The following is a 12,097-nucleotide window of genomic DNA, read 5'->3' as shown; positions in this document are numbered from 1 at the left end:
TGACAGAGGGCTGGGAGGGGAGCTGTCAGGGAGAGGAATTTGGGGACCTTTTGCAGGAATGCTCCTATGCGATACAGGGCGGGTGTATAGGGTAACGCTCCTGAGCTGGCGGGTGCAGGTTCAGACTGGGCTGTCCGTAGGCACATGCAGCCCGTGCCATTGCTGCGGACCTGGCTGCTGGGCTCCAGGAGGGCCGTGCTCTCGAGCCGCGCACACGTGGAGGAGGCGGCCGTCACCCCGCCTTGGGGCACAGGGCAGCACGTTGTATTCAACGGACGATTTGCTGATTTGTACTTGAGTTCCTGAAAAATGAGGCTGCTCGGACTTCGGGTCAGTTCAACAATAGCATTTCTGTGTAATCCACCTGAAACTGAGTTCGAGGCTCCAACGTGTTAAAGCACACGCTCTTCCAAACAGCGCAACTGTAGGAAGTTGGGGGTGGGACCTATTTAATATCAGTGTCTGCGGGACAGTGATGGGGGACACGCCTTTATACCACGGCTACATACAGTGTGTACGTGGCGAACCGGACAGCTCAGTCACCCCAGAAAAGCAACCCCAGAATGTTACAGTGACGCACTTCACCGATCACGGCACCGTTTCAGGAGCAGCAGGGCAGCACCTGGCCGGCTACCATCAGGCAGAAGGCAGGGATGCTTAGTTCATTACTTCGTTTATTTCCTTTCCCCTCCCATTTGGCTGTGCTACCAAGAAGGATGCTGCAAATAAAGGAGACTGGTTCACATCCTCATGGAGAGGCAGCGCTTAGCACCTGTACATAAACCAGCCCTGCCCCAGCGTTTTCACGAGGCGCGGACAAAGCGGCTGCTGTACAAGCTCCCGCCCCGTGGGACGCAGGCCCCTGCGGGACGCAGGCCCCTGCGGGACGCGAGCCCCCGACGCCTCCAGCGTGGCCCTACCTCGCAGGTCCTGCTGCGTGCGGGCGCCGGCCATGCTCTGCCGCGGCATTCGGAGGGAGGTCCGCAGGGGAGTGTGCCTCTGCTCGTCCAGGTACGCGAGATCTTCTAAGTGGGCTGAGCTGGTGGCTGCCACGAGAAAGCAAACAACTACATCACACCTGGCTTTCGGATCCAATACTCTGGTTAATATATATACATTTTTTAAGCAAAATACAGAGTTGTAACTACATTAAGTCAATGCAGCTAAGCTGAACCAAGCCTAGTTTTCTTTAGCAAGGAGTAAGAAGAGTTGTGGTAATTTCTTCTCATGCCCCATCGGTACTTGCTCTGCTTTGCCCTCCTGTTGATGTTCACAAATAAAAAAGACAGGGAAAACGGAGACACAGCGTCTCTTATATCGATCTAAGTTCTCCCAATCACAAAACTTACTCAGTCGCGGGTGGGCAAAGCTCGACACAGGCGTGCAGCATTTCCTACTGCACGAAGGACAACTCAACAGTGCATTTCCCCTGAAGCCCACAATCTCCTCTTCAATTATTTTAGAGCTACTTCGTTTGGACATTAAAATTTATACGTTTGTAATGCCAGAATTAGTGGCAGAAAAATTAAACCTTCAACAGACCAGTAAAAATACACAAATAAATGAGAAAAGTGTTATCGGAACTAAAGCAGGCAACTTTACTATTCCAACCCTACTTGCTGATGGGAGAATTTGGTTTCCTTTACAATGCTACATTAAATAGGAACAATTTATTGGTCTCTGCTGAAGGTGCCACCGTTACACGAGTAAGTGTGGGTGGAGCAGAAACTGCAGCTAGAAACTTTCTCTCTCTCCGAAGCTGGCAGATAATACAGTGCAAAGTGCCTTCTATTCCACTTTCCAGCTGAAGCACGTGGATCATCCCGCCTCTAGCCGAGCGCACGCCTCCAGATGAACGGGCTGCTTCTGCGGGGCAGAGCTACGCGCAGGGATGCCCAAGGCATCACGGGAACACACAGCAGATCAGGCAGCAGCACGAAGGCTGCAACCAGGCCGACTTCGACGGTGTTTCTCTCCAGATCCCACGGCCTCAAGCATCACCTCACATGCGGCGCTGCCTGCCAAGGTGCGACCTCCACAGCGATCATTTCGGTCATGAGCTTTTAAGCAATGCCCGATGATTACTGATTTTTTTTAAATCGAATTTCATGATGGGTGCCGCATGGTTTGGTGAGCAACGTCTCCGGACCGTATCAGAGGGGAACGACTAGGGTTAACACAGGCCCCAGAGCTGCATCAATCAACTCTTTTTCATGGTGACGACTGGGAGATAGGAGAAAATGCGGTTTAGGAAAACCAGATTTGGATCACTTGCATCTGAATTTACCCACTGTTCTGCCATGTCAGAACCCTTTTCAGTCAAGTAATTTACAGAATATTACAAAACAAAGGAATGAAAACTCCACTGCATGAAATAAGCTTCCCAATTATACACAGAAAACTTAACAGTCTTCGCAGATCACCAGCTCTGTTCTTGTTCTGATAACCATTTCCAAAATATCACGGCAAACATTTACCGATGGAAATCACGCTGCTCAATATTTGGCTGCTCAGTACTCCATATCTGATACTGCTTTTTTTTCTTTCGTTTTTGGTCAATTACCATAATGATATTATTATTTTAAATTGAACTAATTAATTGACTTCTTCAAAGGCTGCCTGTAGAGCTGACACTAATTCTTCGCTGTGAAATGGGTAAATATTTTGATACGACTGCGGAGTAGCTCACGGCATTGGACTTTGCGTCCTTCCTCCTTGCCAGACAACAGGAGATGTAACAATTCAACAAAACCGAAAGGCAGAAAATTTCAAACGTAAAAGACACACTTCTTTCATACAGCGCCTAATGACCATGTAAAAATCTTTACAAGATCTTGCTGCAGTCAAAAACTAAGCAAGATTCAGCGACTGTAACAGGGGTGGGGAGAAGGGGCTTAAATTTGGCAGCAATTTTTCATGGTGTTCTTGAAATTGCCTGAACTCTGTGTGTAAGTTTTAAGAAAAAAAAAAAAAATAAATAAGAGAAAGACAGAGAGAGGAGAAAAGGTAAACAACAGGAGCGAGCAAAAAAGAGGAGATAAACCCATCAAAGTCTGTTTTTAGAAGTCCTTCATGCTCTTCTAGTCTTGTGAAGTTGATTAGATGTTCACTGTGAAGGAGCGGATTAGGGCTGAAATGCTGCAATTAGGAAGACGCGGCTTTCGCGTGGGTGCAAGTTATTTTCTGTAAGCACTAAACCCACTGCGGCTTGCTCACAGCATCTCCAGCGTTCAGCTTCAGGTTTCGCTTACACCACGGCGGCACAGGCCAGCGACACGTGCCTTCTGCATAAATCCGTGCGCAATCCGCGTCCGCTTTTTGCAGCGTAACTGAGCCAGAGGAGCCGCAGCGGAAGAGCAGATGTTACCGCAGCGACCAGCGGCAGACCCGAAGCACCCTGAGGGTTCCCAGTTCAGGGAGGGGAGGCGCAGGCATGCCCAGCAGCCGGGAGCCGCAGAGCCAGGTCGGCCCTTCCCGTCTCAGCCCGCCGGCCACGCCGGTACGCTGAGTACCGCGCTGAGTACGCCCCAACATTTGATGCACTCACGCGTGAGGCTGCCGACCTTCTCATGAGAAGTAGGACTTTAATAGATAATCCTGCCTTGTTAAATAAAAAGCCCTTTTCACTTCAGGTGATTGTCAGGCGACAAGATAAAAAGCTGGCAGCCAGGACTGCCTAGCACTGCCGAGTGCATTTAGGAACAGAAACAGCCCTAACTGATCCTGAGAGAGTTTAGAACAGGAATATTCAGGCAGAGGAGGCCCCCTTTTGAAAAAAAAAAAAAAGGTCTTTTAAAATCAAAGTCTGAACGCTTTTCTTCTCTATTTGCAAATGACACTGCAGTAAGCTTATGCAGACCATTAAATCAGGATAAGGATTATCATCCTTTCCAGGCATATCTTCTGTCCTTGAACGGGAGTTATTAATGCGTTACACACAGAGCTCAGCAGTTCTGCTGCACCAAGGCTTCGTCGCATACAATAAACAAACTTGCTGTCTGAAAGAACTACTGTTTCTTTGTGAAGACACCACACTTTTTCTTTGCTGAATTCTGTTAAATGTCCTCGTGAATTCAGTTCAAGTTACCCCATTGAAGCTGCTCCTGCTTCTCTGGAAATAAAAGGAAGAAACCGAAACTCCCCACACTGGACTTGCCGCAAGGAGAACCGAGCGCCCACAGTAGGGCACGGCTGTGCGTATGCTCCGACACTAAAATATATATATGTATTTATATATGTATAGGAGAGAGAGTGTGTGTGTGTATATATCTATCTATCAGCTGCTGAATGACAACATTTCCTCCCTCTAAATTCCGTATTCACTTCTCCTCCGGTCCCATTTTAATTCTATCAAGCATATACAGAGCCATCAAGGATGACCAGAAACATTAATCTTGCTGGTAATTTCATTTCTTTATACAAGATCATTCGATGTAGCAAACTGATAAGAGGTCGGTTGTCCAATTTATATAACAGCAGTTAAAACCAGGAATCATTTCCTCCCCAATTACTCATCAACAAAAAACTAAAATAACCTTTTTTTTAAAAAAAAAAACCACATTTGCCCTTGACAAGAGAATCCGCTTTACAATACGATTATTAGCAATTTCTTTTGCCGTCTCCAGGCAAACACCCTCATCCAAGCCAACCTCGCGCACGCTGAGGAAACCCCGCGCTACGAACGCGGTGCGTGCCCGAGGCCAGGGCCTGCGCTCCCCCAGGGCAGCACAGAGCCTCCCGCTGGCTGCACAGCATGTTAAATGCCAAACTGCCGCCCTTCAGAGGCGGGGATCGTACGCCACACGCAGCCTGTACCGCCCAAACCGCACTTGACTCACACAACACACGTGACTTGAGTGCTTCAGAAGCATCACCTAGGAGCAGCTCCACGCCTAGTGTGTGGTCCTCTTAAATCGGTACTAAATGGTGTTCGTTTAAAACTTTGTGGGGAAAAACTTGATGAAGAGACTCGCTGGGAGGGCACGCCCAGGCCTTCAAACCCAGTTTTTCAAATTTTATCCGCTGGTCTGACCAAGCGTGGCATCTCCCGCTCAACACATCGCATTCTTTAAAACAGAGGCTAAAGAACAGCATGGGTGCATTTTTGACTTGGCAATACCAGCAGTTCTACTTCCTTCTTCCAAGACGGCTGCCTTTAAGGGTGCTTTGTTGTTGGTCTTTTCCCTTTTTTATTTTCTCCTTTTTAAGTCCTCAAAACCCTCTTTTAGATTAGCTTCGGGTGAACGGGGTTCTGTGATATTTCATCTTTTACATAAAAGCCACAGGTAACAGACAAAGAGCCGAGGCCTCACACACATCAGTCCTATCATCTTTTTACCGCCTACTTACGGGCTGCAGGATTCTCCTACTTAAGACGTAGGAAAAGGTTTTCAACATGAAGCCAAGATTTCTGGAGCCTAAATGACGGACAGCTGGTCACCGCAACTGTTAATGCAGAGCTGACTTCGAGACGTCCTTAGAAAGTGGCTTCTGGACTGTGCCCAGACCAGCTAGCAGCGAAAAGCGGGGTTCGCGATGTTGGGACTCACGATGGGTCCTGAGGAACATCATTTTGCCATTGGGTTGCGTAATTAAAAAGCTTTTCTAATGCAAAGGCTGAACAATCTTTCAAAATTGCATTCTTCTTCTGGGATGTGAGAGGGCAGGAACGAAGCCTGAGAGCTGTTCTTCACACTCGCCCAGCACCTGAGCCCTACCGGAGGACGGCAGTCAGTCCTTTATCACAAATCGAGACAGGACCGTCAGCTCTGCTTGCTCCAAAAGAGCAAACGGCAAAGGCACGGCGATCGGGCTGTTCCGACGGCTGCTCGATGGCACCCATTACTGCACAAGAGGCGGAAAGGAGTTTCTGAAGCAAACAACAGAATACTTTTCAAGTCCCTACAATACACGTGCAGCCTCCTGGAAGAAGTTCCGTTTCGTTTCCTGGGAGAACTGCAGTTGTGCCGGCATTTTTTCTTTTTATTTATTTAAAGAGTTTGCATTTCGCCCTCTGTCCCGCCTGTGAAACGAGAAGCCAGCCGCAATCCCAGGTGTTTCGCACGGGTGGACTTTGTGCTCTGCCAGAGGAGAGCAAGACGATGGCCAGCGGCCTGATTTATTGTAGGTCCTACAAGAAGTGAGGAGTTATTCCTCAGCAGCCCAAAAGCCAGGCTCTCTTCCCACCTTCATCATCACCATCACCATCTTCTACAGCCGCAACCGAGGAGCCTCGCACACAAGGAACTGCAGCCTGCGTGAGCTGCCACATCCATTTCACGTTTCGCCACAGATTAGTTTTGCAATTGTCAGTACAACTATCCTGCCATTTCTCAGGCTGATGGACTGAGATTTGTCTTCTTGATTTAGAACTGAGGAATAATTAAAGAGATCTAAGACCAGAGGAACCAGAAGTAATTTTATCTGAGAATATGCTTCAGTACTTCACAAATTATGCAAGATCAATTTATCTTAGAAAATATTAAACTGTTGAAAGCTTCCCCTCAATTCCAAACCTTTTTCTATGTAATAAGACACAGTGACTGCAGATAAAATACAAGGGAGGAAAAAAAAGTACCTCTGCAAAAATATTTATACACCGCAGATGGGATTCTCCCAAGGAAATGGCAAACAAATAGTGGAAGATAATTCAGTTTCAATGCACTGTTTGAACAAAAAACACTAAACCACCTGACTTGAAATCGATATTTGGCAGCCCAGGGAGGGGGCGGACTTTGCAGACAGGGTCTTCTTGGGGAGATGCTCTCATCCGAGTCGGTGGGTTCAGCTTGCCACGACTGATGCGCGGATCAGACTGCATTATTCAAGGTAAAATACTCTCTGTGTACCCCAAATTCAGATTCCTTAGAGCTGTATTGATAAATATGCTCCAGATTTAATGACAGAACCTTTGGCTGGATATCTAGTCTAAGGTATCAAGAAGCAAACACAAATAGGACAAAGCTAAGTTTTGGGGTTTATCCGAAGCACCTTCATTTCGTCTCTCTCCTTGGAATAATTCGTAGAAGAGTCCCAACTACTTCAGAGTTTAACTGTACCCCATAATCAAAGTAAAAAAAAAGAAGAAAGGTGCTAATTTTTGTTGCGCTGCGACACAGGTACCTCTCAGGGCCTGCGGAAAAGCATCTGTCCTGCGGCAGCTCTCATTAGAGGTTTCTTTCCCCCCATTGCAGCGCATTTTGTTTGACATCGTGTTTCTCTCTGTGCTATTTTTGTATCGGTTCTCCTTCCCTCAGGCAGAGTTAAAGGTATTCTTAAAAAGCTTCTGCTCTGCTTCCTCCCGGGTGGTTTTCAGTGGGTCTTACTGCGGTTTCACTTCTCCCAGGTTGGTCACTCCAGCCCGGATCACTGCTCTCGCCCGGTTTCTGGGACCTTTCCCGGACTCCTCCAGGGAAACCATGGGACCGAGGGAAATATGAATGTATTTCAACATTAAAAAAAACCCCATTTTTTGTGACCAGTTGCTTCCAATCACTTTCATCTCTTGCTCAAATACCGCTGCTTGACCGTGTATTTTTCGGTCCTTAGGTGAGAGAGAGATTTGCTTTTCTGGAAGTCGCACTTTTCAAGCCACATTTTGTAACCTTTCTTGTACTATTAGCTTGTGCTTTTGTCCTTGGGCGGTGCAGGCAGAGACAGGCAGGCCTGCCAGACACTCAGATCTCTGCCAGAAACTCCCTTAGAGGACCAGCTGCCAGATACCGGGACACGGGATGCTCCCCGAGATAACCAGCGCTCGCTGTGTTCTCAAAAAGACATAATTTAATGGCATTTATGCATACCCTGCCCCCACCTTCAAAGAGATACTTTTCTAATGGAGAAGAATTTGAGGTTAATAACTCATAATGTATTTGCTGCTATTTTATATTCTAGAAGAGGAAAAAGAGAGGAGCAGGTATTATATAAGGGCATTTTAATTCCCTATTAACATTTAAACAGACCTTACAAACCATGCATGTGGTCTAAATAACACAAGATTTCATGTTTCATTTCACAGATAATGGAAATGGAGCGAGGCGTTCATTGTGTACACGAAAGGCAAACTTTCCTGAGAAACCGTGTTCATTCAAAGACCTGAATGCCCAACGCCGGTGCCAAGCGTCTCCTGACGAACAGTATGAAACACGTTCAAGTATATAAAATGAGCTATTGTGCGTATTTGCCTGGGATGGGGTAGGAAGGAAATGCAGCCGCAGCTTTTGGTTTCTGGGAACAATAAAACAGCAAAGCAAATGGATTCATATGGGGCCGAACTGTACGAGTGAGTTAAAGAGTTATGGGAAGACCTGGGATTATTTTTATAGGGGTTTTTCTTGGATCATAACCTCTCCAAAATTGCAGCCCTCTCTCATTTCAGAGCACACACCGTCTCTCCCAACAGGTAAAAAGTTCTTTCACAGAAGTAAAAACCACTTTTAAAGTTTTGGGTTTTTTTCCTTCCTTTTTTTTTGAAAGCATTTTGCTACCAACTCCTGACTGTCTTCCTGAAACTGCCACCCGAATCACCGGAGGACAAGTAAATGCAACAAAATTGGGAATTTTAACCGTGTTTTTGGTAATTTGCTGTTGCTATCAGTGCCATAACCATGGAGGATCTCCAGATCAGCTTTGCACCCATTGTCACTGCCATCGCAAGGGCCTTTGGCAGCGACTCCTCCAGGCCACCGTTACAGCTGGAAATGCACGCACGGCCTTGCGTGTGTTGGTGAAATACAGAGATTTTTCCACATCATCACCCCTAACGTGGACACTTGTTACCTTGGCTCCACTTCTCTGTTCCGTTCCATTTCCTGCCTTTTTTTTTAAACCTTCAAGATTTGGGGTTTCAGTTAGAACTGGTGATCCCTGGGTTATGTTTTCTGAATGCCACACAGCAAGAAAAATTGCTGTTAATGCCGGAAGAATGAAGCAACATTTCATTGTACTGCGAAGGCCACGTTCAGGAGAGGTAACACGTACCTCCCAAGACTTCCCCATATCTATGTAGGAAGGGAATTTCCTTAATCAGAACTAAGAGAAGTTTTAGTTTGCTTTTTTGTGGGTGTCTCCCCTGTTAAATCCATGCAGTATAACATAGCTTTGGTTAAACAAAGGGAAAAAGTGTATTAACAGATTTGAGTTACACCACTGAGGTTAACAGAAAATATAATCACTTCCCTGCATACAAATGATTGAAAATACTACTTTAAAATCCTGAAATGTTAATGTGACTGACTGTGGTTCTAATCTGATAATGCTCTACATTTTACATAGTTAGGGATGGAGCTCACCAATATAGAGTGAGTTTTTAAATAAGTATGAGACTATCACGACTAAACTTGATTTTTACAACTCTTTCCCTAATAACCTGATCGTCACTTAAACGAAGTTGTCTCCGACCACTGAAGTCAGTAAGATCACAAGAATTTACTCCAGTTTAGAGCCTCAAGAAGGGTTTAACAAAAGCAGCGTAACACCAAGGAAATCGGCTGTGCCCGAATGGCAGAGCTGGAGGTGCTGGCGCCTCTCAAACGCGGCGACTACGGGAATTTACCTCCAGCAAAGCGTTGCATTTCCCCCTTATTTTCACGTCCAAGTGGCTGAACAGTTTTGCTAAAGCCTTTCAGAAAATTCAGCCATCTGACCGTAGAGCTCTGAAGTCAAGCAGTGTAACTTTGGTAAAATTATAAGCTACTAAATGCACAACGTCAAAACTCTTTGGTAAATCCAGGTAAATCATCTCCAACTCCAGGAGACTATGAGAAACCGAGGCCAATATCCACGACGGGCCACTGTTCCTTGCACCTGGCTGGAGTGGGATAGGTCTCAGTTTCCAGGATGAAACCTATACAACCGTTTCATTCCAGCTGGTTTTGTGCTGTTTAGCTGATGAGAATCTAAACTTCTCAGGCTGAGCTGTGGCAACAAGCACTCTTTCCAAAGATCAGAGGAATACATGGAGGGAACCACTTCTCTTTTTGAATCGACAGGGACTTGATAAGTAAAGTGGAAGAAATAGCATAATCTGGAAAATATAAAAAAATCTCAAGGTTGTAAAAAAACCTTGGAATTCCAGAGAGACATGCCTAAAAAATGCTGAAAGAATATTTAGCTCCATCAACCTGTGAGAAAAAAGTGCAAGAGAAATGCTAACTCAGTGAGAAGATCTTTCAAAGATTCCCCACGGAGATCAAAAATACCTTTTCTATATCAAAAGACAAAAAAGACAATATGGAGCCAGGCTGGGCTCCTCTCTGCATTTATAAAGACAGTCTGCGAATGGTGCATGAAACCAATTTCAGGAGCTGAATTGCATTTTTAGCTTTGAAAAGACTTGATGAAATCTGAAGGTGGAACGGACTCAGTGCCTGAGCTTACCTCCGCTGACTCTAACGCTGGCTCTGAAGCCCGGTGGCACTAATTTCAATATAAGGGAGAGCTGTTCATGTGGGATATTTGGAGAAAAGACCAGCAGCTCTGGTCCCGAAATCGCCTTTTTTCCCCTTCAAACGCAGTATCAGTGCATTGAGACTATGCTCACATTTTGCTTAATTTTCTGCTAATTGATGAGTCTTAATTTACCCGACAGCCAAGCCGTGAGCAATTTGCTGTCCGTAAGTGATGTGTGACCTGGAGACCTTTAAGCTGTCCGGTTCCTGCAAGAGGGATCGTTTGCTCCGACCCTTTTGCAGCACACTTGCCCCTTCTCTTCCGAGTCTGTTTTGCAGCGCTCGCTGCCCGGGCAAACAGCAGTGCCCTTCACAGCTGCTTCTGGCTTAATACCATAAAATTGCCTAACAACTTTTATACTCGGTGCAGTAACTCACTCGGTACGGCTCATCACACGTGCTCCCACCGAGCTGATGTGAAAGACGTGCTCCCACAACCGGGCTTTGAAAAAACTCATATCACGTATACTGTGACCTACGGATCCCAGTGATTTACCAAGACCCAGAGGCGCTCCTCCAGATCTAACACCCCACTTTGGCATTTTAAGGTACACAAGAGTCTCCAGTGGTTTGGTGGTGGTTTTTTTCCCCCCCAAGAGGAAGTATCTACCAAAAAAAGTGCTTTTAACTGTTTCTGAAGAAATATTATGCAACAAAGTGCAAGACGAGATCGATACGTGTCGGGAGAATTGCTTCCAGTTGTAAACTGCAGGTGAGTGAGGGGATGGGCTACACGGCAGTGATCTCTGTCTGTAAGCCTGCTTTGAGAAAGAACTTTTTTGCGCCATTTCGGAAGATATACAGGGAGAACCTTTAAAAAAAACTGAAGGAAAAAAGAAAAGAGCCACAAGGTGTAAGGGCTGTCGTGCTCTGGTCCCCAAGAATAGACTGGTTGTATATAAATTCAACTGCATTTGAAAAAAAAAGACAAGAGCAGTCTGTTTTAGCAAAGCTGTGGTTTCACGATTGCCTTAAAATGTGGAACACCCCTCAAAGAAAGGCAGCTTTCTGCCCCGCTCCCAGGCACTCTTTGCCTCCACACTAATGAACTTGTGGCTCAAAATCAATAAACGTATTTTCTAGAGGGTTAATTTTCAGTGGGATTAGGCTACTAATCTGGTTTATCAGATGGCTACGCAACGCGTAGCGCTGGTGCAAGGCCGTGGAGCTGGCAGACAGCGCGGGATTAACCCTTTGGGCAACGGCACATTTTGCAGGTAGCTTAAATCAAGCATGAAACTACATCTGGTTTCCCTCTCCTGTCGTTCAAGTACACAGATAACGAGGTTAACTGGTCTGGGGCTAGAAAACATTATTTTCTGGTGTCACAAACTTGTAAGAGATCACATGTGATCATTTGACGATAAAAGGTTAAGTCAGATCTTGTATTCTCGTCCACAGTTCCTACCACAAGGACTTATCCTGGGATATGAACTACGTGAGCTGACACACTACCTAAAAGCAGCAAAACCCCCACAAAACAAAACCAGCCAGAAGGAAAAGGTGTTCCTGAACCTTGCTAGAGAGTTTCCGCTTCAAACAGTATTTGCCTCTGAATGCATCAATCAAGCCAATGACTTCCAAAGTCAATGAAACCAATACACACGCGTATTTACCTTTACGGTACCCGGCCTGCCCTGTTTCCTTTT

General features: G+C 46.0%; 1 protein-coding gene across 12 annotated transcripts in view; it reads right to left on the bottom strand.

Annotated features, from left to right (window-relative positions):
- TANC2 (tetratricopeptide repeat, ankyrin repeat and coiled-coil containing 2) overlaps window positions 1-12,097 on the bottom strand; it is a 254,383-nt gene that overhangs the window by 77,894 nt on the left and 164,392 nt on the right. For all 12 annotated transcript variants that reach the window (XM_075117247.1, XM_075117254.1, XM_075117253.1 and 9 more), the window contains one exon: window positions 921-1,046. In XM_075117247.1, coding sequence (XP_074973348.1) covers window positions 921-1,046 — 126 coding nt within the window. The remainder of the gene's footprint in view (window positions 1-920; window positions 1,047-12,097) is intronic.

Source organism: Phalacrocorax aristotelis, chromosome 23 (assembly GCF_949628215.1).
Source record: "Phalacrocorax aristotelis chromosome 23, bGulAri2.1, whole genome shotgun sequence".
NCBI lineage: Eukaryota > Metazoa > Chordata > Aves > Suliformes > Phalacrocoracidae > Phalacrocorax > Phalacrocorax aristotelis.
This window is presented reverse-complemented; position numbering and strand designations above follow the sequence as displayed.